Consider the following 15,546-nt stretch of genomic DNA (forward strand, 5'->3'; position numbering starts at 1 on the left):
CTCTGCCTATAACACCTAGTTTTCAGTTTTTCAGTCACAACTCAGACTACTCCCAGACAGTCCTTGCAAATTTAAGCAAGAATTTTGCTTGAGAAATTGCTCTTTGCTAAGAAGCTATTTGTGTCTTTTTGACCATTTGAATTGAAAACAATTACAGTAAAAATATGATTTTTGCTTGATCCAGTAATGCGCTGCGGAGGCTCCGTATGGAGGGTGTGACGCAATTGCGGAGCCTCCGGAGGCTTGCAGAGGCCAAATCAAGTTCCGTACGGTAATGCCATGAGCCTCCCAAATTGTGTAACAATGCAGAGGGCTCTGCATAGCTGCACATTGACATGATTGTTTGACAGTAGGTGGGGCGGTACGTCCAGTATAAACATAAACTCAGGTCCTTGACAACTTCCTTCACAACAGCTCTGCTCCGTGAAGCAAGAAGTATGAATGCCCTGACTTCTGTGGAGGCTGCATCGCTGTAAATGCTGTGTGGCCACTTCAGACGCCAGATTTGTACTTACTTGTTACCCAGAAATGATTTGACATTAAGATAAAAACAGCTGCAAACCTTTAAGCATAACAAACACTGAACAAACAGTTTCTATCTTGGTTCCCATCATATCGCTCAACATTAGTGGACAGTCACCATGTGGATCTCTGTGTGTCTGATCAGCTCTTTCCTTCATAGCACTGCAGGTGAGTCCTACAATATCCTAACATGTAGACTATGTAATATTTATAGCAAAGAAAACCTCCTACCTACCCTGCATAAGTAAAAGTGTCAGATAAATGTATTCAAACAACATCTGGCATGTGTTGAGAAATAGAAAGTTATCAGAATATCTTGCAGATTAAAAATACATACAGTCTGCTTCAGTAAACAGGAAACACAGAAAATGTTGCTGGTTGATTTTTTTTTTCCAATACAGATTTAAATGGGTTTCTTGGTTGTATGGTTTAATAACAATGTTTTATAGCATCGATTTTAAATAAATAAAATGCTGATGAAATCTCAGACCTGTCGATGTTCCAAAGTCAACTTAAGTGGATTGCTGTTTAAAGTACGAGCAAAATGTAAAATGACGCAAAGTAATCTGTTGATAGTTACTATCCATACAGATGTCATATTTGATGTGTATTGTTAATGGAGCTCTGTAATCCTGCAATGACATTAAAAACATTCTGCCGAATGTTGTTTTGTGTTTCAACAGGCTGCACTCTGTCAGTCACTAACTATGATGAGATCACTGTCTACTCAGGCCAGTCTGTTCTCCTGACCTGTTCATGTACTGAACCCCAGGCTAAACCTCCCAGCGTCACATGGACTAGACTCAATCAGCAGCATGAGATATTAACCAAGCCCTCACAGGATTCTCTCTACAGGGACAGAGTGAAGATGTTTAATAACAACTCTCCTGGGAACCTCTCTGTCCTCCTCTCACACGTCACAGAGGACGATGTTGGGTGGTACAGGTGTGGAATCAGTCATGCATACAGAGACATCAAACTCACTGTTAAAGGTAAGAGACGCTGCTAATATCAGGCTTACATCACTCTGTATAGAAAGTAAAACAGGAAACACACTTAAATAAAACAATCTATACACAATTAATGATATGGCCCATGTTAAAATATATCAGCCATTTCAAATGATTAGGTTTAAGACAGGTAGCAGTAGTATTGTTTGTAATGTTTGTTGTAATTGTTTGTTAAGTGTTTATGGTAGTAGTTGTAGAGAGCTATGATTTTCTGTAATCAGAAAAAGAAGTATCCAATAACACATTGCTTTGTGTTTCAACAGGCTGCACTCTGTCAGACCCTCGATCAAGGGTGGTCAATGGATCCCCAGGCCAGTCTGTTCTCCTGCCCTGCTCCTGTAGTAAAACCCAGGCTAAACCTCCCAGCTTCACATGGACTAAACTCAGGGATCACCAGACACCTGAGAGAATACCAACCCAGAGTGATCTCTACAAAGGCAGAGTGAATATCTTTAATAACACCGCTCCAGGGAACCTCTCGCTCCGCCTCTCACACGTCACTGAGGACGATCAGGGGTGGTACAGGTGCCAAATCAGCCGTGAAAAATACAGTGACATCAAACTCACTGTTAAAGGTAAGAGATGCAGCTAATATCAAGCTTACATCGCTGTATATATAGAAAGTAAAACAGGAAACTTAAAATGCAAAATGGATAAAAAATGAATGATATGGTTAGGTGTGTATGGTAGTAGTTGTAGAGATCTACCATTTTCTGTAATTAGAAAAATAAGTATCCAATAACGCTCTCGTTGGCTGGCCATCGCTTCATACTCGTCGCCAAACCCACTGGCTCCAGGTCACCTACAAGTCTCTGCTAGGTAAAGCCCCGCCTTATCTCAGCTCACTGGTCACCATAGCAGCACCCACCCGTAGCTATATCTCACTGGTCACCCAGGCTACCCACCTCCCACCTGAGATAATATCAACCCAGAGTGATCTCTACAGAGGCAGAGTGGAGATGTTTAATAACACCTCTCCTAGGAACCTCTCTCTCAGCCTCTCACACGTCACTGAGGACGATCAGGGGTGGTACAGGTGTGGAATCAGTGAGACTCAAGTGACAGACATCAAAATTGATATTCAAAGTAAGACAGACAATTCTGATTAATCACTTCAATAATTTTTCAACACCACTATTGATATTATCTACTCACTTTTGGAAATCATCTGTAGATATTGTAACAGCATACTGTAAATATTGTAACATAGTGTAGATATTGTAACAACATACTGTAGATATTGTAACAACATACTGTAGATATTGTATACAACATACTGTAGATATTGTAACAGCATACTGTAGATATTGTAACAGCATACTGTAGATATTGTAACAGCAAACTGTAAATATTGTAACATAGTGTAGATATTGTAACAGCATACTGTAAATATTGTATACAACATACTGTAGATATTGTAACAGCATACTGTAGATATTGTAACAGCATAATGTAGATATTGTAACAACATACTGTAAATATTGTAACAGCATACTGTAAATATTGTAACAGCATACTGTAGATATTGTAACAGCATACTGTAGATATTGTATACAGCATACTGTAGATATTGTAACAGCATACTGTAAATATTGTAACAGCATACTGTAGATATTGTATACAACATACTGTAGATATTGTAACAGCATACTGTAAATATTGTAACAGCATACTGTAGATATTGGAACAGCATACTGTAGATATTGTAACAACATACTGTAGATATTGTAACAGCATACTGTAAATATTGTAACAGCATACTGTAAATATTGTAACAGCATACTGTAGATATTGTATACAACATACTGTAGATATTGTATACAACATACTGTAGATATTGTAACAGCATACTGTAGATATTGTATACAACATACTGTAGATATTGTAACAGCATACTGTAAATATTGTAACAGCATACTGGAGATATTGTAACAGCATACTGTAGATATTGTAACAGCATACTGTAAATATTGTAACAGCATACTGTAGATATTGTATACAACATACTGTAGATATAGTAACAACATACTGTAGATATTGTATACAACATACTGTAGATATTGTAACAGCATACTGTAGATATTGTAACAGCATACTGTAGATATTGTAACAGCAAACTGTAAATATTGTAACATAGTGTAGATATTGTAACAGCATACTGTAAATATTGTAACAAAATACTGTAGATATTGTAACAGCATACTGTAGATATTGTAACAGCATAATGTAGATATTGTAACAACATACTGTAAATATTGTAACAGCATACTGTAAATATTGTAACAGCATACTGTAGATATTGTAACAGCATACTGTAGATATTGTATACAGCATACTGTAGATATTGTAACAGCATACTGTAAATATTGTAACAGCATACTGTAGATATTGTATACAACATACTGTAGATATTGTAACAGCATACTGTAAATATTGTAACAGCATACTGTAGATATTGGAACAGCATACTGTAGATATTGTAACAACATACTGTAGATATTGTAACAGCATACTGTAAATATTGTAACAGCATACTGTAAATATTGTAACAGCATACTGTAGATATTGTATACAACATACTGTAGATATTGTAACAGCATACTGTAGATATTGTAACAGCATACTGTAAATATTGTAACAGCATACTGGAGATATTGTAACAGCATACTGTAGATATTGTAACAGCATACTGTAAATATTGTAACAGCATACTGTAGATATTGTATACAACATACTGTAGATATTGTAACAACATACTGTAGATATTGTATACAACATACTGTAGATATTGTAACATACTGTAAATATTGTAACATACTGTAGATATTGTAACATACTGTAAATATTGTAACATACTGTAGATATTGTAACAAATATTGTAACAACATACTGTAGATATTGTAACAATATACTGTAGATATTGTAGCAACATACTGTAGATATTGTAACAGCATACTGTAGATATTGTAACAGCATACTGTAGATATTGTAACAGCATACTGTAGATATTGTATACAACATACTGTAGATATTGTAACAGCATACTGTAGATATTGTAACAGCATACTGTAGATATTGTAACAGCATACTGTAGATATTGTATACAACATACTGTAGATATTGTAACAGCATACTGTAGATATTGTAACAGCACACTGTAAATATTGTAACAGCATACTGGAGATATTGTAACAGCATACTGTAGATATTGTAACAGCATACTGTAAATATTGTAACAGCATACTGTAGATATTGTATACAACATACTGTAGATATTGTAACAACATACTGTAGATATTGTATACAACATACTGTAGATATTGTAACATACTGTAAATATTGTAACATACTGTAGATATTGTAACATACTGTAAATATTGTAACATACTGTAGATATTGTAACAAAATATTGTAACAACATACTGTAGATATTGTAACAACATACTGTAGATATTGTAACAGCATACTGTAGATATTGTAACAGCATACTGTAGATATTGTAACAACATACTGTAGATATTGTATACAACATACTGTAGATATTGTAACAGCATACTGTAGATATTGTAACAGCATACTGTAGATATTGTAACAGCATACTGGAGATATTGTAACAGCATACTGTAGATATTGTAACAGCATACTGTAGATATTGTAACAACATACTGTAGATATTGAAACAACATACTGTAGATATTGTAACAACATACTGTAGATATTGTAACAGCAACACTGTAGATATTGTAACAGCATACTGTAGATATTGTAAAAACATACTGTAAATATTGTAACAGCATACTGTAGATATTGTAATAGCATACTGTATATATTGTAACAGCATACTGTATATATTGTAACAGCATACTGTAGATATTGTAACAGCATACTGTAAATATTGTAACAGCATACTGTAGATATTGTAACAGCATACTGTAGATATTGTAACAGCATAATGTAAATATTGTGACAGCATACTGTAGATATTGTATACAACATACTGTAGATATTGTAACAACATACTGTAGATATTGTATACAACATACTGTAGATATTGTAACATACTGTAAATATTGTAACATACTGTAGATATTGTAACATACTGTAAATATTGTAACATACTGTAGATATTGTAACAAAATATTGTAACAACATACTGTAGATATTGTAACAACATACTGTAGATATTGTAACATACTGTAAATATTGTAACATACTGTAGATATTGTAACATACTGTAAATATTGTAACATACTGTAGATATTGTAACAAAATATTGTAACAACATACTGTAGATATTGTAATAGCATACTGTAGATATTGTAACAGCATACTGTAGATATTGTATACAACAAAATGTAGATATTGTAACAGCATACTGTAGATATTGTAACAGCATACTGTAGATATTGTAACAGCATACTCTAGATATTGTATACAACATACTGTAGATATTGTAACAGCATACTGTAGATATTGTAACAGCATACTGTAAATATTGTAACAGCATACTGGAGATATTGTATACAACATACTGTAGATATTGTAACAACATACTGTAGATATTGAAACAACATACTGTAGATATTGTAACAACATACTGTAGATATTGTAACAGCATACTGTAGATATTGTAACAGCATAGTGTAGATATTGTAAATACATACTGTAAATATTGTAACAGCATACTGTAGATATTGTAATAGCATACTGTAGATATTGTAACAGCATACTGTAGATATTGTAACAGCATACTGTAAATATTGTAACAGCATACTGTAGATATTGTATACAACATACTGTAGATATTGTAAAATACTGTAAATATTGTAACATACTGTAGATATTGTAACATACTGTAAATATTGTAACATACTGTAGATATTGTAACAAAATATTGTAACAACATACTGTAGATATTGTAACAACATACTGTAGATATTGTAACAACATACTGTAGATATTGTAACAGCATACTGTAGATATTGTAACAGCATACTGTAGATATTGTAACAGCATACTGTAGATATTGTAACAGCATACTGTAGATATTGTAAAAACATACTGTAAATATTGTAACAGCATACTGTAGATATTGTAATAGCATACTGTAGATATTGTAACAGCATACTGTAGATATTGTAACAGCATACTGTAGATATTGTAACAACATACTGTAGATATTGTAACAGCATACTGTAGATATTGTAACAACATACTGTAAAACGAGGGCCCTTCCAGGCCAACAGCACTGCAGTACGTAGATTACCTGACCTGACAGACTGAGTTGAGTGAAATTGATAACACATTTCACCAACTGTTCTACTCATTAGATTTAGGTACATAATATAGATTTGTAATGTGCTTTTGCTCTGGCTAATGTTCCTCTTGTCTGTTACGGAAATACCAACCCCTCACAACCACTACCACCAAACGCACACCATTAACTCAACCGAATTGACTAGACAGCACAACATTCCTAATACCAACAACGTCACCTAAAGGTCAGTGAATGTTTGTTATGAAATTGTTCTCCATAAAAATAATATTAAAATGAAATCGTTTATATGTATGTTTCTGTTTATATAACCCATATTCCCATCAAAGGGCCAGTACATTTACAGAACTTTGAACAAAAATCAGTAGTCAAGCTGACCCCATAATCTCTTGTATTGGACTGTACTGGAAGAGTTCTCTTTTGCACACAGCCAAGCTACAGTGGGCTCCAAAATTACTGGCACCCCTGACTGGCAATGCACAAACTATGCTTAAACAAATATAAACAATATAATTATAGAGATAAAATCAAAATACCAACATGTGAGAAATACTGTACTTTATTAATGTTTCAAAGGAACCAACCAAAATAATTTTTTGATTTAATTAAAAATCAATGTCCTCCAAATCAACGTTTCACAATTAATGGCACCATTAAAGATTATTGTAAATAACATCTACCAAAATTAAACCACAAATAAAATTCCACATATTTAAGTTTATCTAAGTCTTAAGGAACTATATTGAGCCATTACACCACTTCCTGTTTCACTAGGGTATAAAAATGAGGTAACACACATGCAATATCCCGCTGTCATCCAACACCATGAAGAAAACAAAAGAACTGGCAGTTCAAAAGAGACAGATGGTCGTAGACCGTCATAAATCTGGTAATGGCTACAAGAAGATCCACAAACGATTGAATATACCACTGAGCACTGTCAGGACAATTATTAAAACATTCAAAAGATATGGAACAGTTGAAAACCTCATGGATAGAGGGCATTTTGCCCCCCAAGATAGAGAGGAGGATGGTGAGAGAAGCAACAAAATCCCCAAGAATCACTGTGAAAGAATTGCAGGCCTTGGTGGCGTCTTGGGGTCACCAGGTTTAAAAAAGCACCATCAGACGCCACCTCCACAACCACAGGCTCTTTGGAAGGGTTTCCAGAAGAAAGCCCTTTCTGACCCCAAGACACAGACGCAAGCGCTTGGAGTTTACCAAACGTCATTTAAATTATGACCGAAACAAGGTGCTCTGGTCAGATGAGACCAAAATTGAACGTTTTGGTCAGATACAGCATCGGCATGTTTGATATCGAAACATAGATGCATACAAGGAGAGGAACCTCATACCCACGGTGAAATATGGAGGGGAGTCAGTGATGTTTTGGGGCTGACTTAATTCCAGAGGTCCAGGGGCACTGGTTAAGAATGATGGCATAATGATTTCCACCAAGTATCAGGCAATTTTTGCTGACAATCTGGTTGCCTCTGCCAAAAGGCTGGGACTTGGCCGTAGGTGGACTTTCCAACAAGACAATGACCCAAAACATACCTCAAGATCCACACAGAAATGGTTCTGTGACAACAAAATCAATGTTCTGCCATAGCCATCTCAGTCGCCGGACCTCAATCCAATCGAAAACCTGTGGGCTGAGTGGAAGAGGGCAGTTGATAAGCGCAAACCCAAGATTGTGAAGGATCTTGAAAGGATCTGCATAGAGGAATGGTCCAAAATCCCTCCAAATGTGTTCCTTAACCTTGTCAAACATTACAGGAAAAGACTCCATGCTTTTATCCTTGCCAGAGGTGGTTGCACTAAGTACTGAATGAGGAGTACCAATAATTATGAAACCTTGATTTTGGTAAAATTTATTTTGTATTAAATAATTGCATGATTTTGGTTGGTTCCATTGAAACATTAATAAAGTACAGTATTTCTCACATGTTGGTATTTTGAGTTTATCTCTATAATTATATTGTTTATATTTTTTTAAGTATTGTTTGTGCATTGCTAGTCGGGGTGCCAGTAATTTTGGAGCCCATGGTATCTGTTACACTCTAGATTGACAGAACACTGTCATGTCCTTTAGGGGCAGACACATTGGGGACTTCAGGAGAAGATCCATCTGCTTCCCCTCAACAAAACAATACAATCCAATACATCTTACTGGCTGTTTTACCAGTCATACTGATCATCGCTGGAGTGGCTTTGTACATATACAAGAGAAACAAAGGTACAGTATGTATTCCATAATTGCAACCACTCAGAAAAGCAATGACTTCAGTGGAATGTGGAAATTATTTGTTTTGTGTATTAAACTCTGTTATTAATCCCCAGGAAAGAAAAACACGGAGGAGAAAAGTAGTGGGGGCAAAACAGAAGGAGAGAAAAAGGTAAATAAATCATTCAGAATCTCTATCACATTGAGAGTGATGGGAAAGGAAGATAGATAGAACAATCAATCAATCAATCAAATGTGTTTATAAAGCCCTTATTACATCAGCTGATGTCACAAAGTGCTGTACAGTAACGCAGCCTAAAAACACAAACAGCAAGCAATGCAGGTGTAGATGCACGGTGGCTAGGAAAAACTCCATAGAAAGGCCAGAAACTAGGAAGAAACCTAGAGAGGAACCAGGCTATGAGGGGTGGCCAGTCCTCTTAAGGCTGTGCCAGGTGGAGATTATAACAGAACATGGTCAAGATGTTCAGATGTTCATAGATGACCAGCAGGGTCAACTAATAATACTCACAGTGGTTGTCGAGGGTGCAACAGGTCAGCACCTCAGGAGTAAATGTCAATTGGCTTTTCATAGCCGATCATTCAGAGTATCTCCACCGCTCCTGCTGTCTCTAGAGAGTTGAAAACAGCAGGTCTGGGACAGGTAGCACATCCGGTGAACAGGTCAGGGTTCCATAGCCGCAGGCAGAACAGTTGAAACTGGAGCAGCAGCACGGCCAGGTGGACTGGCGACAGCAAGGAGTCATCAGGCCAGGTAGTCCTGAGGCATGGTCCTAGGGCTCAGGTCCTCCTAGAGAGAGAAAGAAAGAAAGAAAAAAAGAAAGAAAGAATTAGAAAGAGCATACTTAAATTCACACAGGACACTGGATAAGACAGGAGAAATACTCCAGACATAACAGACTGACCCAGGCCCCCGACACATAAACTACTGCAGCATAAATACTGGAGGCTGAGACAGGAGAGGTCAGGAGACACTGTGGCCCAATCCGACGATACCCCCAGACAGGGCCAAACAGGCAGGATATAACCACACCCACTTTGCCAAAGCACAGCCCCCACACCACTAGAGGGATATCTTCAACCACCAACTTACCATCCTGAGACAAGGCAGAGTATAGCCCACAAAGATCTCCGCCACGACACAACCCAAGGGGGGGCACCAACCCAGACAGGAAGATCACGTCACTGGCTCAACCCACTCAAGTGACGCACCCCTCCTAGGGACGGCATGGAAGAGCACCAGTAAGCCAGTGACTCAGCCCCTGTAATAGGGTTAGAGGCAGAGAATCCCAGTGGAGAGAGGGGAAACGGTCAGGCAGAGACAGCAAGGGTGGTTTGTTGCTCCAGTGCCTTTCCATTCAGCTTCACACTCCTGGGCCAGACTACACTCAGTCATAGGACCTACTGAAGAGATGAGTCTTCAGCAAAGACTTAAAGGTTGAGACCGAGTCTGCGTCTCTCACATGGGTAGGCAGACCATTCCATAAAAATGGAGCTCTATAGGAGAAAGCCCTGCCTCCAGCTGTTTGCTTAGAAATTCTAGGGACAGTAAGGAGGCGTGCGTCTTGTGAACGTAGCGTACATGTAGGTATGTACGGCAGGACCAAATCGGAAAGATAGGTAGGAGCAAGCCCATGTAATGCTTTGTAGGTTAGCAGTAAAACCTTGAAATCAGCCCTTGCCTTAACAGGAAGCCAGTGTAGAGAGGCTAGCACTGGAGTAATATGATCACATTTTGGGGTTCTAGTCAAGATTCTAGCAGCCGTGTTTAACACTAACTGAAGTTTATTTAGTGCTTTATCCGGGTAGCCGGAAAGTAGAGCATTGCAGTAGTCTAACCTAGAAGTAACAAAAGCATATATTCATTTTTTCTGCATTAAGCTTCTGACTTTTGCAATGTTACGTAGATGGAAAAAAGCTGTCCTTGAAACAGTCTTGATATATTCGTCAAAAGAGAGATCAGGGTCCAGAGTAACGCCAAGGTCCTTCACAGTTTTATTTGAGACGACTGTACAACCATCAAGATTAATTGTCAGATTCAACAGAAGATCTCTTTGTTTCTTGGGACCTAGAACAAGCGTCTCTGTTTTGTCCAAGTTTAAAAGTAGAACATTTGCAGCCATCCACTTCCTTATGTCTGAAACACAGGCTTCCAGGGAGGGCAATTTTTGGGCTTCACCATGTTTCATCGAAATGTACAGCTGTGTGTCATCCGCATAGCAGTGAAAGTTAACATTATGTTTCCAAATGACATCACCAAGAGGTAAAATATATAGTGAAAACAATGGTGGTCCTAAAACGGAACCTTGAGGAACACCGAAATTTACAGTTGATTTGTCAGAAGACAAACCATCCACAGAGACAAACTAATATCTTTCCGACAGATAAGATCTAAACCAGGCCAGAACTTGTCCGTGTAGACCAATTTGGGTTTCCAATCTCTCCAAAAGAATGTGGTGATCGATGGTGTCAAAAGCAGCACTAAGGTCTAGGAGCACAAAGACAGATGCAGAGCCTCGGTCTGATGCCATTAAAAGGTCATTTTCCACCTTCACAAGTGCAGTCTCAATGCTATGATGGGGCTAAAACCAGACTGAAGCATTTCGTATACTTTGTTTGTCTTCAGGAAGGTAGTGAGTTGCTGCGTAACAGCTTTTTCAAAAATTTAGAGAGGAATAGGAGATTCGATATAGGCCGATAGTTTTTTATATTTTCTGTGTCAAGGTTTGGCTTTTTCAAGAGAGGCTTTATTACTCCACTTTTCACATCCCACTTATCATTGTGGTATTATATGGTTAATGGGACAAGGTTACTGTAGGTGTGTCTTATTTTCTGTCTCCTAGGATGAGTCCTCTGCAATGTGTGCCATGATTGCAGACAGAAACACTGGTTTAGGCGACAAGATAACAATACCGCTCAGTGCACCAGTAAGAGACAGTGTGTTTGTGTGTGTCTTAAAGACTGTTACTGGATCAAGTCATGTCAAATTCAGTGGCCAAATTAGGGTCTCAAGAAAGATAACGTCTCGATCATTGTGCTATTTCTGTGCTGTGGATGTCACTGTTTCGTCTCAAACAGGAGGCTGCTGAGAGGAAGACGGCTCATAACAACGGCTTGAATGGAGAAAATGGAATGGCACCAAACACATAGAAAACGGGTTCAATACCATTCCATTGATTCCAATCCAGCCATTACTATGATCCCATCCTCCCCAATTAAGGTGCCACCAGCCACCTGTGGTGTCTCATTGTATCTCTCCTCTCTAGGATGATCCCTCTGTAATGTATGATACGGTTCAAGAACCCAGAAACAACAACCAAGAGGAGACAACAACACCCCTCAGTGCTCCAGTAAGAGAAGTACTGTGTGTGTGTGTGTGTGTGTGTGTGTGTGTGTGTGTGTGTGTGTGTGTGTGTGTGTGTGTGTGTGTGTGTGTGTGTGTGTGTGTGTGTGTGTGTGTGTGTGTGTGTGTGTGAGTGAGTGAAAGAGAGGGGGTGTGTTTGTTAGTATAAACATTATCTACAGTGTAAATGAGTGTGAATCTGTGCATCCCTATAGATATCAGCAGCAGTGCCTGTGTCTCTTACTGTCCCTCTCTACAGGAGGATCCCTCAGTGACATACTCCACCATCGTCCACATGAAAGGAAAAAGGAACGCAGTAGTGAGTCTGGAGAGAGGTGGAGAAACAGAGTACGCCACTATCAAGACAGGCACGTTCTCCTAGAGCCACTGTACAATAGGCCTACAGCCATCTCACAGCCTTTTCCTGCAGAGAGATCTCATATTGGGCCCAGTATCAAGAGGTTTGATCTGGCACACATGACGATAAATATATTTCACTCTCTACTAAGACATGTTGAGTGGTTATCACAGGAGATCAGATGTTAACCTACAACCAAAATAATAAAGTCCCAGAGATATAGGCAAGATGATTGGTGAAGCAATAAGATACCATTTTGTTTTTGTGTAGCTGAGACAATCAAAGCAACTTATATGGCTTAAAGTTCAGCCAGTTCTCTTTTTATATCGTTGTTGTGCATTTATTTTTAAATCTGTAAACTTTTTGAAATAGAGACGGATGATTTCATACGTTTGAGAAAAGGGAAAATGTGGTTTGATGTGTCAAAGCAACAAAAAAAAAAGATTTCACAATCAGTATTGCAAGAGGTTGCTATCATCCATCTTAATTTATACACTATACTTCTTATTTTTCTGTCAAGTAACTGGTATACACTGAGCATTTCATCATTCTCGAAGTTGTGAAAACAACCTCAACATGTTGTCAAAACCTGTTAGTTAGCTACAGTACTTCCTCTTTCGTGTAATGGACAAATCACATATTGTGGACTTCCTGAAGAGGGAAAGCAGTCTAACAAGGTCATCAACTGAAGCATACACTTCTGAAGTGCACAACTAACAGGGAATGACATGTTTAAGTGTGTCCTTTTCTTTGTCATTTGACAAAGTCAGATTCTCCAATCATAACTGTAAATACACTGAACAAAGATATATACGCAACATGTAAAGTGTTGGTCCTACAGTATGTTTCATGAGCTGAAATAAAAGATCACAGAAATGTTCCATACACACAAAAAGCTTATTTCTATCCCAGGCCCACCCATGGCTGTACCTCTGCCCAGTCATGTGAAATCCATAAATTAGGGCCTAATTGATTTATTTCAATTGACTGATTTCCTTATATGAACTGTAACTCAGTAAAATGTTTGAAATTGTTGCATATTGCATTTCTATTTTTGTTCAGTATACATATGAGGACACCGAGATCCAGACTTCTGTAATTTTATCTAATCTGACAAATAAATGAATAACGCAAATCTATATTTTATACACAATAAAGAAAATAAATGATGGGTCAACATCTAAATATTGCTTCCAGTGTCGATCAACACTCACTAGAGAAGTAGGCAAAACTAGAAACGCCGCTCTGCGGACAAAAGGCAATTTTAAAACTCTTCTGTGACTCCTGCCATGTCTACAGACATCCCCAAACAAACAGAAACGCAGTGGTGGAAAGAGTACTCAATTGTCATACTTGAGTAAAAGTAAAGATACCTAAATAGAAAATGACTCAAGTAAAAGTGAAAGTCACCCAGTAAAATACTACTTGAGTAAAAGTCTAAAAGTATGTGGTTTTAAATATACTAAAGTATCAAAAGTAAATGTAATTGCTAATATATACTTAGTAATCAAAGTAAAAGTATAAATAACTTCCAATTCCTTATATTAAGCAAACCAGACGGCACAATTGTATTACCTTATGAATAGCTAGGGGCACACCCCAACACTCAGACATCATTTACAAACAAAGCATCTGTGTTTAGTGAGTCCACCAGATCAGACGCAGTAGATGACCAGGGATGTTCTCTTAATAAGTGCGTGAATTGGACCATTTTCATGTCTTGCTAAGCATTAAAATGTAAACACGTAGTTTTGGGTATCAGGAAAAATGTATGGACTAAAAAATACATTATTTTCTTTAGGAATGTAGTGAAGTAATATAACTGGTAAAGTAAAGTACAGATACCCCAAAAAATGACTTAAGTAGTATTTTAAAGCATTTTTACTTAAGTACTTTACACCACTGCAAAAACGACTCTCTGAGAATGAGTGCACAACTGGTAAATGGTGCTGCCAATGACTGGAACGAACTACAAAAATCTCGGAAACTGGAAACGCTTATCTCCCTCACTAGCTTTAAGCACCAGCTGTCAGAGCAGCTCACAGATCACTGCACCTGTACATAGCCCATCTATAATTTAGCCCATACAACTACCTCTTCCCCTAATGTATTTATTTATTTATTTTGCTCCTTTGCACTCCATTATTTCTATTTCTACTTTGCACTTTCTTCCACTGCAAATCTACCATTCCAGTGTTTTACTTGCTATATTGTTTTTACTTTGCCACCATGGCCTTTTTTGCCTTTACCTCCCTTATCTCACCTCATTTGCTCATTTGTATATAGACTTATTTTTCTACTGTATTATTGACTGTATGTTTGTTTTACTCCATGTGTAATTCTGTGTTGTTGTATGTCGAACTGCTATGCTTTATCTTGGCCAGGTCGCAATTGTAAATGAGAACTTGTTCTCAACTTGCCTACCTGGTTAAATAAAGGTGAAATAAAAAAAATTACAAATAAAAATGTAGAAAGGCACACACCTGGCTATATAAGGTCACACAGTTGACAGTGCATGTCAGAACAAAAACCAAGCCATGAGGTCAAAGGAATTGTCCACAGAACTCCGAGACAGGATTGTGTCGAGGCACAGATCTGGGGAAGGGTATCAAAACATTTCTGCAGCATTGCAGTGTACCAAGTACACAGTGGCCTCCATCCTTCTTGAATGAAAGAAGTTTGGAACCATCAAGACTCTTCATAGAGCTGGCCGCCTGGCCAAACTGAGCAATCGGGGGAGGAGGGCCTTGGTCAGGGAGGTGACCAAGAACCGGAGGGTCACTCTGACAG

The 15,546-nt window shown here is 37.7% G+C and overlaps 1 protein-coding gene across 5 annotated transcripts; it reads left to right on the forward strand.

The window, feature by feature from the left end:
* The first annotated feature begins 387 nt into the window (after positions 1 to 387).
* LOC106606433 (cell surface A33 antigen) lies at positions 388 to 13,941 on the forward strand. Of its 5 annotated transcripts, XM_045715686.1 has the most exons (9): positions 393 to 690; positions 1,206 to 1,514; positions 1,796 to 2,107; positions 6,995 to 7,033; positions 8,903 to 9,046; positions 9,151 to 9,206; positions 11,899 to 11,982; positions 12,322 to 12,405; positions 12,658 to 13,941. In XM_045715686.1, the coding sequence occupies exons 1-9, from the start codon at positions 642 to 644 to the stop codon at positions 12,778 to 12,780; spliced, it is 1,200 nt and encodes a 399-aa protein (XP_045571642.1). In that variant the 5' UTR covers positions 393 to 641; the 3' UTR covers positions 12,781 to 13,941. The 5 variants fall into 5 exon arrangements, with proteins under 5 accessions (XP_045571644.1, XP_045571642.1, XP_014058105.1 ...); XM_045715688.1 differs by lacking the exon at positions 1,796 to 2,107 and having other exon boundaries at positions 388 to 690; XM_014202630.2 differs by lacking the exon at positions 11,899 to 11,982.
* The last annotated feature ends 1,605 nt before the right edge of the window (positions 13,942 to 15,546 follow it).

The sequence above is a fragment of the Salmo salar genome, chromosome ssa03 (genome assembly GCF_905237065.1).
Source record: "Salmo salar chromosome ssa03, Ssal_v3.1, whole genome shotgun sequence".
NCBI classification, from domain to species: Eukaryota; Metazoa; Chordata; class Actinopteri; order Salmoniformes; family Salmonidae; genus Salmo; species Salmo salar.

Coding starts and splice junctions, on each gene's coding strand:
- LOC106606433 (XM_045715686.1), top strand. CDS start 642: ATGTGGATCTCTGTGTGTCTGATCAGCTCTTTCCTTCATAGCACTGCA. Junction 2,108..6,994: donor CATCAAACTCACTGTTAAAG/GTAAGAGATGCA, acceptor CGAATTGACTAG/ACAGCACAACATTCCTAATA. Junction 7,034..8,902: donor ACCAACAACGTCACCTAAAG/GTCAGTGAATGT, acceptor CATGTCCTTTAG/GGGCAGACACATTGGGGACT.